The sequence below is a fragment of the Ursus americanus genome, chromosome 11, assembly GCF_024610735.1.
Source record: "Ursus americanus isolate L20-20 chromosome 11, mUrsAme1.1.p, whole genome shotgun sequence".
Lineage (NCBI taxonomy): Eukaryota > Metazoa > Chordata > Mammalia > Carnivora > Ursidae > Ursus > Ursus americanus.
The window spans coordinates 70,924,791-70,944,436 of NC_142137.1; the positions used below are offsets into that span (position 1 = coordinate 70,924,791).

Sequence of the window (19,646 nt, forward strand, 5' to 3'; positions counted from 1 at the left end):
AGTGAAATAAATCTAATTTGCAGTTGGGGAAGGGCAATTGTTTAGAAATATCCATTTTCTCTCTGAAGGAGAATTTTAATATTTAATTGACAATTCCAAGATCCACGATATCTTCAATTTCACAAGTGATCAGTGGCCCCATTCAGAAGATGAAAACCCTTGCTTGAGCTTTTGAAACCGTGTTGGCTTAGTAGCCTCTTGCTTTAGTCACCCAGCCCCTGTGTCAAAAGAGAGGAAGAGAGACAGACATCCAGCTGGGAATCGAGGTCTTGCTTCAAAGCTTTTATCTTCAGAGGAAAGAAATCTTGTGAATTTCATTAATGTCAACAAGATCTGAGAAGATTTGAAGTATTTAAGCCCTTGGGCATCTCCAGCATGTCAAATCTATGGTTATTATAAGTTATTGGTTGCAAAAGCATTGCAACTTTGATTCACACCCCCCATGAACGAAGACTTTGGAAATATCCATTGTACAGTCATACTTCAGGGTACGTTGAAGACCATCACTTTCTAAGAAGATAAGAAGTCAACAAGGAAGTGATGACTCAGCTTAAGGCAAACGTGGAAACACCTGGAGCTCCGAATGGGGTGACATATGTTATGGTGAAGAAAAAAAAGATCAGTCCCCTAAAAATACCACAGCAAAGCTAAGAAAGAAAACAAAAGAAGCATTGGTTTAGGATTCTAAAAACAGATAACCCTCAAAACTTCTCCCCAAAAAGTGTTCTCTCGGTGTAAAAAAAAATGAATTGAGTTATAGGATTTTCTTTCCCTCTTCACTTTCTCCTCTATTCCCTCATCTCCAAAAAGGATCAGACTGGAATTCACAATTGTTTCCACCGTACTTTTCCAAACTTTAAGGGAGAAAGCCCTTTTATTCCAAAACAGGGAGCTGTTTCTCTTGAGTAAATTGGGTCCAAGCTAACCCCAAATAAAGAGATATTTCTGGCAAAACAAATATTGACAATTTAAGCTAGGTCTTGACATTGAAAATCTCTTAAAAAGTAAAATATATCTTTTGTTTCTCTCTTCCTCCTTTCTTAGATTAAAAAGAAAAAATTCAAAAGCAACCCTTTCTAAACCATTTCATCAGTATTATGAGATATCATTTCAATGACATCTTTCTAAGGATAAGAGTTATCTTTTTAGGGGTGCCTGGGTGGCACAGCGGTTAAGCATCTGCTTTCAGCTCAGGGCGTGATCCCGGCGTTATGGGATTGAGCCCCACATCAGGCTCCTCCGCTATGAGCCTGCTTCTTCCTCTCCCACTCTCCCTGCTTGTGTTCCCTCTCTCGCTGGCTGTCTCTATCTCTGTCGAATAAATAAAATCTTTTTTAAAAAAAAAGAGTTATCTTTTTAATAAATCTCTTTTGGAAAATGTTAGTTTTATTCTACTGAAGCTGACATCTGCTCAAATACAAGTTAAGTGTGCCCAGGGAATTCCTGTGTGGGGCATCTCAATCTTGTAACTGCTAAATCCATTACAGCCAAAGGAAAGATTTGTTTGGAATCATCCAACAGAAAATCTGTGATGGTTCAATGTGATCCAGAAGCATCTTGTAATAATAATAATAATAATAATAATAATAATAATAATACTTGCGGTAGGTTCCACCTGCACATACCTGCCAAGACCTGAACCCAGGCCCCAAGGGCTTACTTTCCTTCTCCACGGCGATGACATCACTGGCACCCAGCCCGAAGGAATGCACTTTAGCTGTGACGGAGGCCATCACAGGTCCTGACAGGTAAAACTCCTCACTGCAGGTCTTCAGAGTGCTTGAAATACTTTAGTGCAGCATTTGAGAAACCAAAAAGTGCCTTTTCTGGTCCAGAAAGAAACGATTTGGTTTCTTCTGTTAGCACTTTTTTTTTTTTCCACTCAGTGTTGCTTCAGGGACGTGGTCCAGCCCGGTGGGCCACACACCGTAGGACCAGAGTCCTCGCTGCCTGCTCAGCTCGCAGCCACTTCACCTGGGGAAATGGGGTGACAAATGTGCTCTCGGCAAGTCGCTTTGTATCAACGGACGCCCTCATACTGAGAACCACTTCGGGCTGGACTTGGCCTGGATTCACGTTCAAATACAGCGTCTGCAAAGTGGCCACGCCTGACAGCGCAGTAGACCCCACACACGCCTGGCCAGAGACACCGCGGCGGCCAGAGGAGGGTGTGGCCGAACTGTGATGCGTCAGTTGCAATTTATTTCAAGCCCGGGTTTTCTGGCTGTGACGTGCCAAGGTGCGCTGCGAGCACGGGTCCTCCCGGCTCACTGTCTGGGACTGTCCACGGCTGCCGTGAATGCGGCTCTCTCACGTTAATCGTCTCCGCTTCTGAGAAATGCGCTGATTTCTCCAGTTGTTCGAGGTGCTGTTGCACATGGGAGAGGCAACACGAATCGCTGTGGTTGTTGAGTGCGGAGGGTCAACATCATAAAGTCGCAGCTTCCGAAAGTCAGTATTAAGCATAAAGTGACAACAGTCTGGACAGCGTCTGAATCCCCCTCATCATTTCCTGAGCCAGTCAGGTGCTTTTTTTTTTTTTTTAAAGATTTTATTTATTTATTCGACAGAGATAGAGACAGCCAGCGAGAGAGGGAACACAAGCAGGGGGAGTGGGAGGGGGAGAAGCAGGCTCATAGCGGAGGAGCCTGATGTGGGGCTCGATCCCGTAACGCCGGGATCACGCCCTGAGCCGAAGGCAGACGCCCAACCGCTGTGCCACCCAGGCGCCCCCCAGTCAGGTGCTTTTTAATGGAGTTTCCCAAGCCAGCGTTTTCTCTCGGAGCGTATAGTTCGTTGGCTTCTAAAAGCACTCAAGTCTCTCCCGAGGGGAGTCCCCACTCTGCCCTCCAGGGGGCAAGGTGCCACTCCAGCCAGGACATCCCAAACGCACAGAAGCGTTTCCCTTCTGGAAATTGTGCCTGTCCATCTTCTTAGTCACACCCAGAAAGTACAGGTTGAGTTTATAAATTATTTCATCTGTTGGTATCGTATAAATACTTCAGGCATGTGGAATAAACCACCCGAGGTGAGCAGTTACGGGTTTTATATTTCCGATGCCTTAAGTAGTGCTTTCGCTTCCAAATAGCTCCTTTGCGTAGTACTGTTCACACGAGAGTATCTACACATTTAACATTTAAGACTATTTACCCAAAAACGTTAGAGTCAGAAAAATCCAAATATGAATGTAACTGCTTGGGCCTCCCTGTGGCCGTCCGCGTCTCTAAGATCGGAAGACTGGGGTGTCTGATGGAAACAAACAGATAAGGGTGCTCTCAGGACACAGGTCTCCGTGACAACCCAAGCAGCAAGGGGGATGCCTGTGGCACTGAGGGTCCGTGAGGCCAGGTGCATGAGCCCGTACTTCCTTCCACGGTGGGTGTTTGTGATCAAGGCGTTCTATAAGAGGGCACTCAGCCCGAGGTCCCCAGCCTGGTAATAAGCTCTCCCGATGACAAGAGCCAATTTTGCCTGGACCGCATTACCCTGCGGTGCCTAGTAGAGGGCTCGGTCTACAGAGGGCGTCACATCGCCTTGACTGCTGGCGGTGCTGGAACCAAAGGCACCCTCGGTGTGGCAAAGTGATGCCATCACCAACCTCAGCGCTGACATGGGAAGGCCTTGCTCTGGCCACCAAAAGTGTCCCCTTTTTTTCTGGCTTTGCTTCCCCCGCCTTCTTCCCCCCTTCCTACAATCATGTTAACTAGAGGAAAGGAACGCAGCTTCTACATGGTTCAGACATCACAAAACTGTTAAGAGACTATTTCTTCAAAATCCTACGTGATACGTACCTGCTACTGGTCTGTGTCCACTATACGGCAGATATCTGTGTGAAATGCAGATGTGTCTCACGTAGCTCCCCTTTGAGGTGGCCCTTGGTGACAAGGCGTGACGGTAGTCACGTCTCAGACAAGCTGAGCTCATCACCAGGAGCATGCTGGTGACAGTGGCAAGACTGGGATCCATACATCCCAGTTCTGACCAATATGGCCCCTGGAAAGAGAAAGCACCCAGATCAGGGCAGTTTAAAGAGGAGTATATAGAAAAAAAATGTGTGCATGTGATGAAACATATTTTGCCTACATCATCAACCCTTTCGGAATAATAAATGCACTTACAGGAGCACCTAACCAGGCACAGCTTTCAAGCAGTACCTGTATGCCTCCTGCATGAAAGGATCTCCAAGAAGAAACTACACCCCTTGTTCTTCTCTGCTTGTCTATTATCCCTTTAGAAAAGCAGTCTGGCTTAAACCCTTGTTATAGTCCGGTTTGTTTGGTTATAAATAAAACATATCTTTTCCATCATCGATGTATGTTTCCAGCTGCTGGACATAAAACATATTCCTAGCTTCCTAAATTGAAATGTCCTCTTCCTAATCAGAATTGACGATTGTAAATAACCACCTTTTTTAAGTGCCCTGTTCTTACAAGTGTATTTTCCAGCAGCATCACACGTATGAAAATGGTGAGCTCCAGTGTAGATTCTCAAAGAACCTGCAATATAGCCGTTTTGAAATAAAGACCACATTGCTCACCTGCCTCTCAGCATGGTTTGACACTAAACTGTGCCCTGTCATCGTTAAAGCATGCCAAATACGGGATGTGTTCCTTTTTGGTCTTTTTTCTGCCCCAGTGATATACATTCTGCAACCACAAAATATGCCAACTCCAACTCACTTTTTGAATAGGCAACTTCTATTCTGTTCTGTTCTCTCTTATCATTTGGGTTTATGCACTGTTGAGAAACAAAAAAGCTACATAGTTTACTTACTCCTACAGTTAAATATTTTTTAAAAAGTAAGAATAGGTTATTATTGAAATAAAGTGTTGCTTGTCATTGTTGCCTTCTGGAAGTCAGTGGGAAAAACAGGGTGTGTTAAGCTTTCCATTGTGTGCAGACTTTCCAACCCCCTCTGCCTCCATCAGGAAAATATGTCTGTCCCGTGATCTATTCAGTTCTTGACCTTTTGACTAATATGCCAACAAAAGACGCCATTTATTAGTGGTTAATTTATGTATCTTTGCCATAAGGAACGAGACTGAGGCTGTCACCACTCAGCACCATCCCCGATTATATTTGCCACGCGCCTCCAGGGGTTTGTGCTATGGGCTTGGCTATCCTGTGCAAGCATAGCTCATGCCACCTTCTCCCTACGTCCACCTCTTTCATGGCCGGGAGGAGTCTATCAGGAATGTCATCCTGCAAAAAGAGGCACAGAAAGATCAGTCAAAGACCCCTACTGGACTTTCTTCCCCATTCCGATTGGAACCCTGGGAAGAAGAAATTGTTTCTAACAGATGCATTCTCAGCTACTGATTGCCCTCGTCACACATGATCTGTCTCTGTCCCTCCTGCCCCTTTTTCTGACTCTCTTGTCCTGACTTCTTTTGTACTTTCTTCCTTAAGATTTTTTTCTTTACACCTGTAACAAATATCAGTGACCCCCTCCAACACACACACACACACGCACGCACGCATGCACACACACACACACACACACACGCACGCATGCACACACACACGCACGCACGCATGCACACACACACACGCACGCATGCACACACACACACACACACACACACGCACGCACACGCTTCCTTCTTCTCTTTTAATTCAACCCAAAGAACTTCTCTTCTTGGAAAGTCCCCCCAAGTGGATTGCATTGATACCACGTTGTCCTCCCTAGTGGGCAATTCTGACTGTGGGGACTCTCTCCTCCCATCACCATGTAAATCTAAAGGGGAAAAAATAAGCCTGTTACTTCTGGTGTGCATTTGTCAACATTTTTGTTTTTAAAAAGTTAATTTTTGCTCAAAAGCAATAGGGTAAAAATCTTATCTCGTATTTATTCTATGGTAACTTGTATTTGGTTCTTTCGGATCATCGACTACCCTGTACATCAGACTTTAACTTAAATCGAGCTCTCTGTACGATCATAGAAATGCTTCCATCATAAGCAAGAAAACCCCACCTAGTTGGGGCGCCTGGGTGGCTCAGTTGGTTAAGCATCTGACTCTTGGTTTCGGCTCAGGTCATGATCTTAGGGTCGTGAGATGGAGCCCTGCAGCCTGCATGAGGCTCTGTGCTGGGCATGGAGTCTGCTTAAGATTCTCTCCCTCCCTCTCCCTCTGACCCTCCCCTCTGCCTCACGCTCGCTCTCTCTCTCTGAAAGAAAGAAGGAAAGAAAGAAAGAAAGAAAGAAAGAAAGAAAGAAAGAAAGAAAGAAAGAAAGAAAAAGAAAACCCCACCTAATGACAATGGCTTTGCATTATAAGGTCATTTGTTTTGAAAAATTGATATACACCATAGCTTTATGACTCATAATCTCACTTTCTGAAAATTCGTAATATTTCTGCCTGCCTTCACCCCCACCAAAAGAAACTAAGCAGGAGAGCAATTCATTTTCCTTATGCTATATAGAAGACAGTGATACTTTTCTAATACGTTTCTGGAAAAATCAAGCAAAAGAACTGCTTATCTCTGCTATATGGGGCTGCAATCATTACTTTTAATACTGGTCTGAACCATTGCTCAGTCTTTTCTTAAGTGTCCAAAATAACTGAGGAAGAAAGTTTGAAATACCATTTTTCCCTCTATATTTTTCACATTCAAGCCAAATCAACATTTTGGAGCCACACTTGAAATACGAATAGAATAAGGACTTTTATCTGCAGCTCCCTGCCCTGTGTGGCCGCGGCCCGAGGCCATCCGCTGCACCTCACTTCAGGAGAGATAAGATGGGGTGCTGTCAGCAACTCGGCAGAGGCATCATAACGCCCTGTTGCTGGGAGCACAAGTGTGGTTGAAGCCCTTGGAAATCTGTGAGTTAAGTGCAGCATGAACGTGTGTCAGAGACAATTCTTGGGGGGAACCTGGCAGAATCTCCATCCTCTGGGTCTCCGTTTTAGTCAGACTCCCCCACACCTGGGTCATTCCTGCAGACACAGTACAGGTTGGATGCAATCAGATACTTCTCATCCAAATGGTTTGCGATGGAGTTTGCAGACCCAGGTTCCCAAGGCTGCGAAGGCCAATCCCGGGAATCCTGTCCCTCGTAGAACCCGAGAGGCAGCTGCACAGGTCCCTCCAAGGCTCTGCGAGGCCCGGCCTTGGCTGGATCCTCCAGGCACCAGGCCCTCCTCAAAAGCCAGCAGTAACGGATAGCTCTTGTCCTGTTCAGTGAAGAGCAGGAACAGCCCCAGCAGGAACGGCGGTCTCCTCCTGGCCCTCCCACGTCTGGGGGTGTGGAAGCCATGGCAGATGACTGCACACTGGGATGAGTGACACTTGGAGAAAGAGCAGACAGACACAACAGCACCAGCGACACAGGGATGGGCTCAGCCTCACCTTCCCAAGTATATCCGTTCGAGCCATGCAGAGCCAGCACCCTAACCTGATGAGACCGTTCATTTTTCGAGACTTTGAAGAACTCAGGGTCCAAGAGAACACCCTTCATCACTATCAGGCTTGAGATTTGTGATCCCTCGTGTAACTGTGATCACCCCACTTTGGTTTAGTCTGCTATTTCTTTAGCTTAGAGGAGTTTTCATCAGCTCCAATCTGGGGCTTTGCGTGTTTACAGTTGTTACTTAGCGCTCCTAAAACTCCCCAAGACCACTTAGAAAATGTTACGTGCTTGCGTCTCCTAACAAGCATTCGGAGAAAATGCCTAGTGGATGTGTAGGGCTTTTGGGGGAAACGGCACAATAACGGGCTCTTTGTGTGTTTCCCTGCACCAGTGAACTCCGGAGACGGCATCGACTACAGCCAGCAGAAGAGGGAGAACATCGGCGACCTGATCCAGGAGACGCTGGAAGCGTTCGAGCGCTACGGCGGGGAGGACGCCTTCATCAACATCAAGTACATGGTCCCCACCTACGAGTCGTGCGTGCTCAACTAGCAGCGGGGCGGCCAGGCGGGTGCGGGCTCCTCTCGGTCCCGCGCTCCCCTCACCCGTCTCCGCGGCTCTCGGCATCTCATTCCTGGGGACTGCTACAGCTTTCTTTTCTACAGCTGCTAAAATAGTGGCTTATGGGCCATTGGACCGTTAGCCCTATTGAGAGCAAGGCTTTCCAATACATAAATAGTGCCTGTTCCTTAGATTACAATAGTGTACTGTGCTTATTTGTTCTCAGAGAAGAATTGCTTCTTTATACGGCTCGGACAGAAGCAGGAGTCCGAGTTAAACCTTCAGTTGTATAGACAATAAAACTATAATTTTCATGCGCAATTCAGCAATTGCTGTTCTGTGTCTGCCTGCCCCGAGGGTGATGTCAGAGGTTGAAGGGAGTAGTTTATGCTGCCCGCTTACTACTGGGCAGGTGCCTGTCACGGAAGAGAAGTACCCATTGGGCAGCACCTCTCTGCCAGCTGCGCAGAACCCTGTGCTCTGACAGTCAGTGAAACCGTGGAATCTCCATTCCAGTTGCAGAAGGACAGTTTTGTGGCCTCTTAGGAACCTCAGCTACCGAGGTGATGAACGCTTCCAGCCCTCTAGCCACCTGGGCTTGCGGGGGCTTTCCGGGGCGTGTTTGGAGGGGCCGGGGGGTGGGAAGTGCAGCACAGCAAGCAGGATAAAAATGCTCGCATGAATGCCTGTCCCTCCACATAATTACCTGCCGCGTCTGAGGACCGCACGTGTTATTGACATGATGTCATCCAGCAGTTGGCTCAGGCCTTTTGATCATTTTTGAAAATGACTTATATGCATCTTAACGATTCTTTGACAATTCTCCTTTCCTTTGCCTCCTCCCACAAGGTGGATGGGTCCTCCTCTCTGTAGGTCTGAAGGCAGTATTTTGGAATTTTATTGTAACCAAAAAAAAAAAAAAAAAAAGGACGAAGAACATGTACTTTTTCATTCAACTGAGAAGCAAAAAGCACCCAAAGAGAATCCCAACCATAAGGCAATCAGCCCCCGACAATGGCTTTTTAGGCATGCCGGGTGCTGAGCTCGGGGCATTTGAAACTCAGCCCAGAAAACTTCATAAAGACGGAACACTGATTTCGCACACCTGAGAAATGCGGTAACTGCCCAAAAATGCAGAGCCTGAAGTATCTCATTCTGTAGCAAAGTACAGTTTCTGCACAAAAGTGAAGGCACGGAATGTGTCCCCCCGTGCACCGAGCACTGGCCTCGATAGTATTGTCACTGATTATTCAAGACTCAAGTTTCCCAAGGCAAACACCAAATTCGAAAACTGGCTCATTATTCATCTTGCTTGACGACAGGCTCGTCATAGGGAATCTAGCGTCTAAGTAGCTGCCACCACCTAGTTTCCGGAAGCGTTTTTCAGGACAAACAGAGATGAATGACTATGTAAAACAAATTGGCTTTCGTGTATGTTTTGTAAAGGCGTAGTCAGAAGCAGACACTGACAGGTTAAGGCAGGTTTTTCTCCGAACTATAATGTTCATTTGCACCCATGAGCTCTTGTCCTGGCATCACTGACGTGTTTGAAGGGACACCCAACTCCATGAGACTGTCAGAAAGATGGTGGCTTGTTGGTGCCTTTGAAAGTTCTTACTAGAATTTCCTGCAAGTGTGTTGTTAGGACACAAGGCTCGCCTCTCACAGAAACAGGCCTGGCTTCTTGCTCTGGGTCATGTTCTTGAAAACGACCTGTCATAGGGAGCAGGAAGATCGCCCACTGACCCAGGAGCCCCAGCCTTGGCTTGGAAATAAAACGTCACAGTTCATCCTCCCGCTCGCTCACTCCCTGGTTCTGCTGCCTTAGGCAAGTTACTCAACCTCTCTGAGCGTCAGCTTTCCTCAGCTCTGAAGTAGAGATTATTCCTACCTGTAGGAATGTTGGAAGGACCAGAGGTGGTCCATGGAAAGGGCCTGGTATAGTTTCTTATACCTTTGGCTTTTTATTTTCAAGAGAAACATTATGAATAATGACGAGTTTTTCCCCCAGCAAAGCAATATATATTCAGAGGATCTTCAGACAGTATGGTACTTGCCCAAGGCAATGGTGATGAGTTCTTTGTTTTAAGGAGATAATTTTGCAGAAAACCAAAATAACTCCATAAATAGCACCACGTTCTCTGGAGAATTCTTCGTACGTTGTCTTACCAGTACGGAAATAGGAATGGCCTGCTTTTCTGATCCTACCCTAGGTTCGTCTTCTACTTCTCCCGAATAATTTCTGATTAACTCGAAAGAGACAGTGACTTCTTTCACCTGCTACATTTTTACACTGAAACTTCCTTTTAAAGATACCTAAGGGAATGCATCGATGAAAAGTGGGAGATGTTGAGCCCCGGTGTTATAGGCAACGGTTTTTGTTTGCCTGTGTGTTTCTGTGTGATTGTGTGATTGTTACTGGAAGACGCCATCCCAGTGTCACGGTTGGTCAAGGGAAGCGGTCGGCGAGAGTGAGGATCTGGGCGGGGACTCTGAGCTTGGTGCTCCGGAGCTTCAGAGCCCAGAGCCAGTCCCTTGAACCTGATTTCATCGCCTCTGGTAGCCTCTGCATCAAGGGCCGAATGATCGATGCAGGGCGCGGTGCCTGGAGCACAGGAGGGGGAACTGGCAGATCTGGGTGTGAATGTCTTTCCACCCAGTAACTGCCTTGTGACTTTGGGCAAATTATCAAAACGCTCTAAAACTCAACTCCCTCCTCCCAGAGCAGGCTCTGCAAGCAGGTATATTACAAGCATCACATGACAAACACATGTGGTCAGCTCATCAGGGTGCCCGGTGGGCTAGTGGGGTCCTAGAAGGATGTTCCTGGGAAAGCAGCTAGCCCAGCGCCTGCGACAGGTAGGTCAGCCATGAGCGATGCAAGGGGTCGGGCAGTTCTGACTCTGTCTAACGCGGTCCCCATCAGCCAGGGAGTGGTCTCCGGCCCCCTCACACTCACGGGTCTTGGGTAGAACACGGGACCTGGTGAGAAAGTCATCAGAGCTTCCACAAGCTCACCCGCCCTCCCAGAAGTCATCTCGGGAGGTACGCCCTCACCTGCAAGAGTGGCTTCCCTTTCCCACCACATAGGAACGACAACACATCGTTATGGCCCAAATATAGCTGCAAAATGTCAGGCAGAAAAACAAAGTTCAGAAGTTCTGCGAAACAGTGACGTACTTGGAGAACAGGATTTCAAAACTAAAGTTTTCTTAGACAAAGAAAGTTTTGATTCCTTCTGGGTTTACTTACATGAGCTGTCTAGAGAAGTTTCGGTGTAGGCCGTGGGACATCTCAGAGCACTGTAATTTAGAGAAGCAAAACTGAAGTCATGTTAAGTCTATTTCAGTACCCGCAGCATCTCTTACTTCTTTTGGCTATTTTGAGATGGTTGTCACTAGCCCTTTGCAAGCAGAGGCTGGGAAGCTCGAGGCTGATTTTATTTTAAAGAAGTAACATACCTTGGGAAATATTCCCTGAACATTTTTCGAAATAGAAATTTCTACTCTCTGATAGGATTTAAGTGGAGGCAGAAACTCTCCAATGCTTTTTTAAACAATTGTCTCCACGAAAGCATCCCTTTTCTAGGAAAGCACCCATTAACCCAAGTTCATCCAAAATAGGACACTTCCAGATCTGAAACTGAAAATGACCAAGTTCCCATTCACACCAAGACAATTCACATTCACTGTTTAAATATTCAGGCCCAGGAGGACCTCTGCGCTCACACAGCCAGCAGGTGAACGGTGCTCCGAGCCAGACCAGAGCCGCTCAGGCAGTAAATCGTCCTCACAGCCCGCCTTCCCCACCTGCGTGTCCCTCTGGGGCCTCACAGAGCGCCACACCCTTCTGCAGACCCAGAAGGAAAGGCTTCCCAAGCTCAACCAACCACATGTCTTCTGAAACAAGATATTTGGAGTGCATTAAACTTCTGGTTACTACTTGTGCACTAGACTCAGCGTTGCTTTGCTCTAATGAGAGAGCCCCCTGTGCTCTACGAGGGAAAGGCCTTTTCAAAATGGGACCGCGACCTCATGCCACCATGACCATTTGTAATCATGCTGTTTTGATACAAAAGAAACCACAAGCGTCCTCTCGGCCTTGCCATGCAAAAATAATAATACTAATAATACAAGTGTGCTGGGCTTAATCAAGCGCACTTTCTACAGGAAAATACGTATTGGTGTTGAATCTGATGCTAAAAATATCTCGCGTCACCTTTGTCTCTCTTGCATTCTTAAATGCGCGAAATCCACAGCCCACATCAGGCTTCATTTCTGGAAAATCCTAACTAACAGCCATTTGCCCCCTCAGCTCAAGTGCTGACGACGATGTTACAGTGGAAGCAGTAGTTCCATCGTCCAGTCCAGAAGGTGGCTCAGCGCGACGCCTGAGGAAGAAGTGGTTCTGTTACCTGTGCCCACACAGTGCTCCTCGACCTCAGGTCTCAGGCTGTTGGGGTTTGCGTCTTCCCACAAGTTGCTTGGCAATTAGCTGATTCTCCTTGCACTAGTTAACGATGATATTTGGTGGAAAGAGCTCGTTGCACATCGGCTCATTTGCACTTCTCTTTCAGGAGCTGGATGTTTGCTCTCCCCAGTGGGAGTATTTTTTAAGGTACTTGGATTCTGTATTCATTTTTACTTTGCCGAATTTCTGTAAGTTTCGATCTGGGTGAGAGGATCTGCTGTCTTCCTGTGTTCCCTAAGTCTAAATATGTATCACATCGGCTTTGTGATTCTCTAGAAAGTACTGAGAAATGTCCCCTCATTCTGCCTTAAGAGTCCGCTGGAAGCCCTGCACTGTCTGCTCAGATGACAGCACGTGGCACACGGTACTTTGACGATAATTTCAGGGCATTTCCGGACGCGCCTGTCCCCAGCTGTGCTCCGTGGGACGCCACATTAGAAACACTTTCGGGAGGAGGTGAAGCCAGGCTCTTGCACTGAGAAATGGCAGTGCTTCCATTAAGAGAAGAAGAGAATGTACTGTGTACCCGCTTAGCAACGTGACCCCTGGGAGACCAGGGCAAACCCATTACAGGATAAGCCTCCTGCTTGGGGGAGAGTCACTGCTGCTCCGACCTCCGCTCCTTCTTCTCTTCCTGACCTCGGATGTGTCAGGGCCACGTGGCTCAGGCCCCCCTTCTGTGGTGCCTACGTCACCTCAATCCAGGCCCAGGGCTTCACATGTCTTCTACACACCCCTGATTCTCAAACTTAGCGTCCCCTTCCCGAACTCCCACCGAACATTCCACTTGGATGTCTAAAGGCTGATGAAACCAAACCCTTGTCCGGTCTCCTCCCATGCCCAGCATGGTCCAGCTCAGTCAACAGGAATCCACTTTACCACTGACTCAGGCCCCAAACCTAGAATCCTGCCTGGCTCTCTCTCTCTGATCCCACCTCCCATCCCTTGTGGGTGCTGTCTACAAAATCATCAGGATGGCCCCATATCTGCCTGTGTCCTGACCCCGTCCTCATTCCAGTCCAACCACCGCCTGCCCTACTCACTTCTGTTCCACAGGATGCTGTACACAGACGTCCGTGACCCTCAGACACAGATCCCCTCAGATCAGTGAGCTACTCCCAACCCTCCAACCATGTCCTCCCGTCATCCCTGAGAGCGACTCCGAATCTCACGATGGCTGCATGCTCCCCGCACTTCGTGGCCAATCTGACCTCCCTGACCTCGTCTCCCCTGACCATCCACTGCCTCCTGGTCCCCCACCTCCCCATGTTCCAGCTCTGCTGGCCTCATCCCTGCCCACAAATAGGCTCAATGTTCTGGCCTCAGAGCTCTGCTCCTGTAAGCCCCTCAGCCCCACACCTTCCCCCCCAAGGCTCACTGAGCTCCCTCCCTCCTGGCTTCGTCCTGGTCTCTGCTAAATGTCACTTCCTCAGAAAGGCCTTTCTCAGCCCCCTTTTCCTCCTACTCTCTATCCCTTAGTTTGCTTCGCTTGCCTCAAAACACTGGTGAGTACCTGACACGCTCGTGCATGGCCACTTGCTTGCTTATCGAACGCAGGCCGCGTGAGCACCGGGGGTTTGCTCTGTGCGTGATGGTGTCCCGTTGCCATGAGGCGTGGCTGGTGCGGAGTCAGGACTCAGTAAACATTTGTGCAATCAGTGATGAGTGGCCCTTATAAAATGGCACAGATGGCCCATTGTCGGGCTAGCGTGTCTGAGAGAGCTGGGCCCCTCCGTGAACACTGCAGCAGACAGACGGGGGACACTGAACTCCCTTGGGATGTCCCGAGAAAAAAAAATTATCAGTCCAACATAAGAGTCACTGAAGACGCTCGGAGTTTGAAAAATTTAAAAAGGCTCTGCTGTCGTGGGGACAGGCATTCATTATTCTGTTTAAACCAAGTCAGAAGAAAGTGTTTTAAATATCCTCCCCATCTCCCGGAAACACAGGCCCCATCTGGCTGTCCAAAGACAGACGAACGGCCTCCATGTGAGCTGTAACATCAGCACGGCTTTGGCACGCAGTGCTGGGTTTCGGGCTCACCGTCTCCTCTTATCATACCTCCCGCCGGGTTCCTCCAGGAACACCGTACGGGGCTGGAATCAGGAGGACAGTCAAGGTCACTTCTAAAACCCACAGTCACATGAATGTTTCCGTGGGGGACTCAGCACGAATGGACTCAGATATCCATTTAAATCTATGTTCTCAGGGAAGCTAACCAGAAGTAGCCGTTGACACCTGGAGTTACCCCCCAGCACATCCTAGCACAGGGGTTCTCAAAGCCAGGTCCCTGTCCCAGGGACAAGGGCATCACCTGGGAGTTTCGGAGGGATTCGTGTTCTTGGACCCCTGCTCAGATGTGCTGAATCACAACTCCGGAGTGGGGCCCAGCCTCTGCGTCTAAGCAAGTCCTCCAGGGGATTCTGATGCCCTGTGAAGTTTAGGAATGACAGTTCCAAACCAGGGTCTCTGTCCCGGACATTGATTCCAGCCCTTGTGGAGGCCCGTCTACGCTAAAAGTCATTGATTTTGTGGCACAGGTCTCCATGGACCCTGCTTTCAAGCAATTTTCCATTCTGCATAGGACCCTTCAGGAAAATTAATTTAACGTAGCCTTTAAGAATAATGGGAAAGGTTCAACTTCCCTCATCAGGAAGAGAACTAAATTGTCCTCAGTCTAGAGAACAGATAGGTGTACCTTAGAAAAATATGGCTTAGATCAACCAATAAAAAGCCAATGGTAAAAACCCACCATCTTTACTTCAAGTGTTACCAGGAAAAAAAAAAGGCTTAAAGTCTCACTATTCAATATCACATTTCCAAATATTCAATGTAGTTGTCATCCTTATGCTTGAAACTTAGAAAATTGAATTGCTTACATTAATACAGAAAGGGAACTTTCTAGTGAACAGGTCGACATTCAGAGAATTCGGAGCAGCTGTTCTGAAACAGCTCACTTATGTTGGCCGCCTCGCCCCCTTCCTGCAGTCCGATGCCTGCGTGGGCACCTCCCCCCTGCCTCGGGTTTGTCTCCGAGGTTGGTGAGAGCATCCTGCAGCTACCACTGTCTGTCCGCTCAATGCAAAGGAGGAATCTTCTAGAACCAGCACTTTAAATGGCCTTTTGTCTCCTCCCTCATACATCTGGGGCGGTGAACATTACATTAAAATGCAGCAAAGAAAATGTCCTATAAAGAACTGTATTGACAAAAAGGTAAAATTTGTATAACCCGTCAGTGGGCTCCATTCAAGAGGGGGAAATATGTCATAGGAGTGGGCTTTTTACATTTTCCCCAGGAATTCTCCATATTAAAAGAATGTTTTCAGTTTCAAGGGAACCCAACTGTAAAACATTCCTGAAGTGTGACAGTCTCAGCCCCAAATCTAATATATTTGGTGGATCTTTGTTTGCTGAGGGGAGTAAACTCCCCTCTGCTGAGGTGTCTTTTCCCTTCATTCAGAGCACAACAAAAATGACCCCAAGAAGGAAATTGATTAAAATGCTTTATTGGGAGGGACTTGCTTGAATATCTAATAACGTCACTAACAGTAAAGGCCACGTATCTAACAAATACCACAGCGCCTCACAAGAGGTCAGAGTCCTGGCTGAATAAAGCCTTTCTCTGGAAAATACCCGTCAGAATCCACCAAGCAGTTAAACGCATAGAGGGCTCTGCTTCTCCAGCAGGGAGAGGGGCCCCCAGAAGGCCCTCCCCACCACCGGGGGGTTTCGTGGGCCTTCTGGCCTGGAAAAGGGTGCAATCTAACTCCAACGTAAAAAATAAAATTAAGTCCAGCGATGGGGTGTGGGGCGGGAGGGGGTGAGAAATGGTGGCTTGGGATTTGGTTGGGATTCAGGCCAAGTTTTAAATTGTAGCTCCACCACCTACTTGCTGGACAACGTTGATCTTCAAGTATAATCCTCCGAGCCTCAGTTTCCCCATTTGGAAAATGGGAGGAAAGCATATTTTGGAAGGCATTGGAAGGATTAAATGAAGTATCTTGTGAAAATCACTTAAAACTGTGCCTGAGCCTTAATCCCTCCATAGAAGACATCTGGGACACACAGCTACCCGCGTAACATAAAAATAGAATAAATAATTCAACTGTAAATCTATACCCACCGCTCGGAAGCCCAGACACGCTCATCTCAGAACATGTGGCCATTGGGATCACGAAGAGACAGCACATGACCGACGATGTAGTGTGATTTCCAGCGTTATGTGGGCGTTGCGCCCCCCACCAGAGGGGCACCCCACGCAGAGCCGCGCATTTGCACACGGCTGAAGAGACCGGGGCACGAGACTAATCTTTTCTCCCATGTTTCACACTGTGCAGTGATTTGGGGTGTTAGGACAGAACACGAGCAAGCATTTATTTTTAGCCACGGTGAACATGGACTCCATTGCATTAAAATGTTTCCTCAGCATTTTATTCGTGAAGATGTCAGCTCGGCCCAGCTCACCCTACCGAGCTGCGCGGCCTGCTTCTGCTCGCCAGCACCTCCCACTCTCAGTCCCCCCCCCCCCCCCCCCCGCACGTTGGCTGGCTGGCTTCTCGGCCTCCCCACCCTCAAAGCACCCTCTTCCCTCAGGGGGCCTTCGGTCCCTCCTGGGCCTTAAAACCGGATCAGTAGTCGGTCGTTGGCAGACAGTTTTTTCATTTCCCAGGACCCAGAGCTGAAGCAGAGGGAGCTGGGATTGCATCAGAGATCTGAGTTGTGTATTTAAGCTCCGTGTGGAAGTTGTGAGTTTCCCTTCGGAGCTCCAGATCCATCCTCCCTGCCTCGGTCCGGCTCGCGAACAAGGCTCGTGCTCGGCCTGGAGGAGGCCGCGGGCAGCTGCGCTCACGTTTGCTCCCGCCAGCCCCGGGGTGAGGGGCTCACTGCAGCCCAGCCAGGCCCGTGGCGCCCACGTGGTGCCCTCCCCGGGGCGGGAGCGAGGGGCCGCGCGGGGTCTGCGGTGGCCTTGGCGTCTGCTGGGCGGGCTGCAACCAGGGCTCCGTCACTCGAGGCTCCTCCGTGCTCAGCGTGCGGGCCGTGCGCGCTCTTCCCGTTCGCGGAGTTGGTGCTCCCGCCGCTCGCCGTGCCTGTGCCCCCGGGCGGGCGGAGAAGGGTCATCGGTGACATCAGGAACACGAAGGGAGCAGGATGTGTGGCCCGGACACCGGCCGCTGGAGGACCGAGTGGGGCGGAGGGTCCCTGGGCGCCACCCCCTCGCAGAGAGCGCTGCTGCCACGGCACCCCCAGCTCCGTCTCGGAGATGCGGGAAGGGCTTTCGGAGCAGCGGAGGAGCTGGTCCGAGGCCACACCGCGGGTGGACGGCGATGCCCACGGTGGGGCCCGGTGCTGTGCGGGGCCAACGCCCCAGTCCTTCCACCACACGCCACCTCGGGCCTATCTGAGGGAGCCCGTGCGGAAGCAAGCTCAGGCTTCCCGCCCATGAGCCGGAGGTTGGCGTGAACACCCAGGTCCTACACTATTTAAACCTGACTCCAAGCTGCCCAGCTGCCCAAGGAGCTAGAGACTTCCCTTCTCTGTTGGAACTTCAAGAAGGGCCGGGGACCCTCAGAGACCATCCCAGAAGGGTTCCCACAGTGGGCAGGAAGCCAGCCCACAGAAACTTAGAAGTCTGTTATAACCCTAACCATCTATGGATCCACACAACAGCATCAACCCCTTCAAGCGGTTAGGAAATGAGAAGGAGCAGGTCATCCGAAGGCTGAAGCACAAGGGTGGGAAGGATGTCTTCCACAAGCGCCCACTCCTTGCTCGTGGCATTTTGTGTTACTTCCTGGAGCCTTCGTCCCCAGCCCCCAGATGCTAATCTGCCCAGGACCTCCTTTGTGGGGTTTCCACCAGGACGGCACCCCTCGCTGACTCAGAGACTGCTCTCAGTTTCCCATCCCCATGTCCTTTCCCCTTCCAAGGGGCTCAGAGGGCCTGCCCTGAGCTGGACTCAGGAGGCCATTGAGTAACTGAGAACTCTTGGCCACCAGACACTTCAATCCTCTGGGCCTCAGTTTCCCTTCTGTAAAATGAGGTGACAGGGCCAGGTCTTGATCTCAAAGTTCCTCCCGAACATTAGACTCTGGGATTCCAATCCGTGATGGCAAAGGCCCGTGAATGAGGTACTATTTCTCCCACACAGCTCATCGCGGGCTCCTCCAGCGGCCCTTGGAAGGGAGTAAATAACATCCCAGTGACTCCAATCTGGGCCACCCTGCAGGGGAGGGAGCTGGATCCCCCCAAAGACACGGCAGCCCCTGCCCCCCTCGCGGGGCGAAAGCTTTTCTCCGGGAGGAAATGGGACTGGGCCAAGGTTGTCCGCGGGGCCTGGGAACGCGCCATCCCGCGGCACCCTGTGCCAGCCTGCAGCCCTCCCAGGCTGGGGGCACGGACGCCACTGGCTGCTTGCCCCGGGGCTGAGAGGGGCAGGCCTCAGACCCTTTCTCACAGGGCCTCTCTGCTGGAGGGGAGCTTGCCGTGGCCAGCACGCCAAGAGGCTGCTTCGTGTTTGCTTGAGCTGCGCTTTCTTACCCACCAGCCTTTCTTCTCCTCTTCCCCCTAATCCTTTCTGGCCTGGCGTGGGCAGCCCCAAGGGGCCGGCCCGTCCTGCGGGGTCTCTCGGGGCGGGGCCCCACGCTGGGCCTGTTGCACGGCGGCGGGGCCTTCCACCCCCCTCACTCTTGTCCCTGAGCGTCGAGCGTCACGTATTTCCTCTCCTAAACCTTGACGGGCTGGAACTGCGGCTCTGGGGGCAGTTTCAAGTTCAGGTGAGGTGGCACGACGGCCCCTTGTTCTGAAGGAATAAGGAGAACAGCTGGATCCCGTCACAACTGAGAACACTCGGGAAGGGGGGGCATATTTTATCACACGGATCTCCCCCGTGTGAGGCACAGGGTAAAGATGTCTCTGGATTATAAGCTTGTATGTTCATAGTACATTCATAATCTGCTCATTTGTTGATCACTGGTTTTCGCCGGACTCACTTTAAACCTGTACGTGGGGCACCGTGGGGTCTCCGGCGGAGGGAGGGTCCTCGGTCTCCCTGTCCCACGACCCCTCCAGGAGCACTAACTGCAACACAGGAGCAGACAGCTGAGGGCTGCGTGTCCCTCCCCGCCCCTCCCTGCTCATCCCACTTCCCCCGTCTCCTTCCCCCTCCAGCTCTGTCTCCCTGCTTCCTCTCTTCTGCCTTGTCTGTGGTCCATTCAAAGGTCTTCCGTGAAATTCCTGGGCAGCTTCTAAGGCCACAGAAACAGAG

The 19,646-nt window shown here is 49.8% G+C and overlaps 1 protein-coding gene across 1 annotated transcript in view; it reads left to right on the top strand.

The window, feature by feature from the left end:
- Window positions 1–8,221, top strand: part of PACRG (parkin coregulated) — a 496,763-nt gene extending 488,542 nt beyond the window's left edge. Inside the window, exon 5 of the mRNA XM_045805472.2 lies at window positions 7,743–8,221. Within this exon, the coding sequence (XP_045661428.1) occupies window positions 7,743–7,903 (161 nt within the window). The 3' untranslated portion in view covers window positions 7,904–8,221. The remainder of the gene's footprint in view (window positions 1–7,742) is intronic.
- Window positions 8,222–19,646: the final 11,425 nt, after the last annotated feature.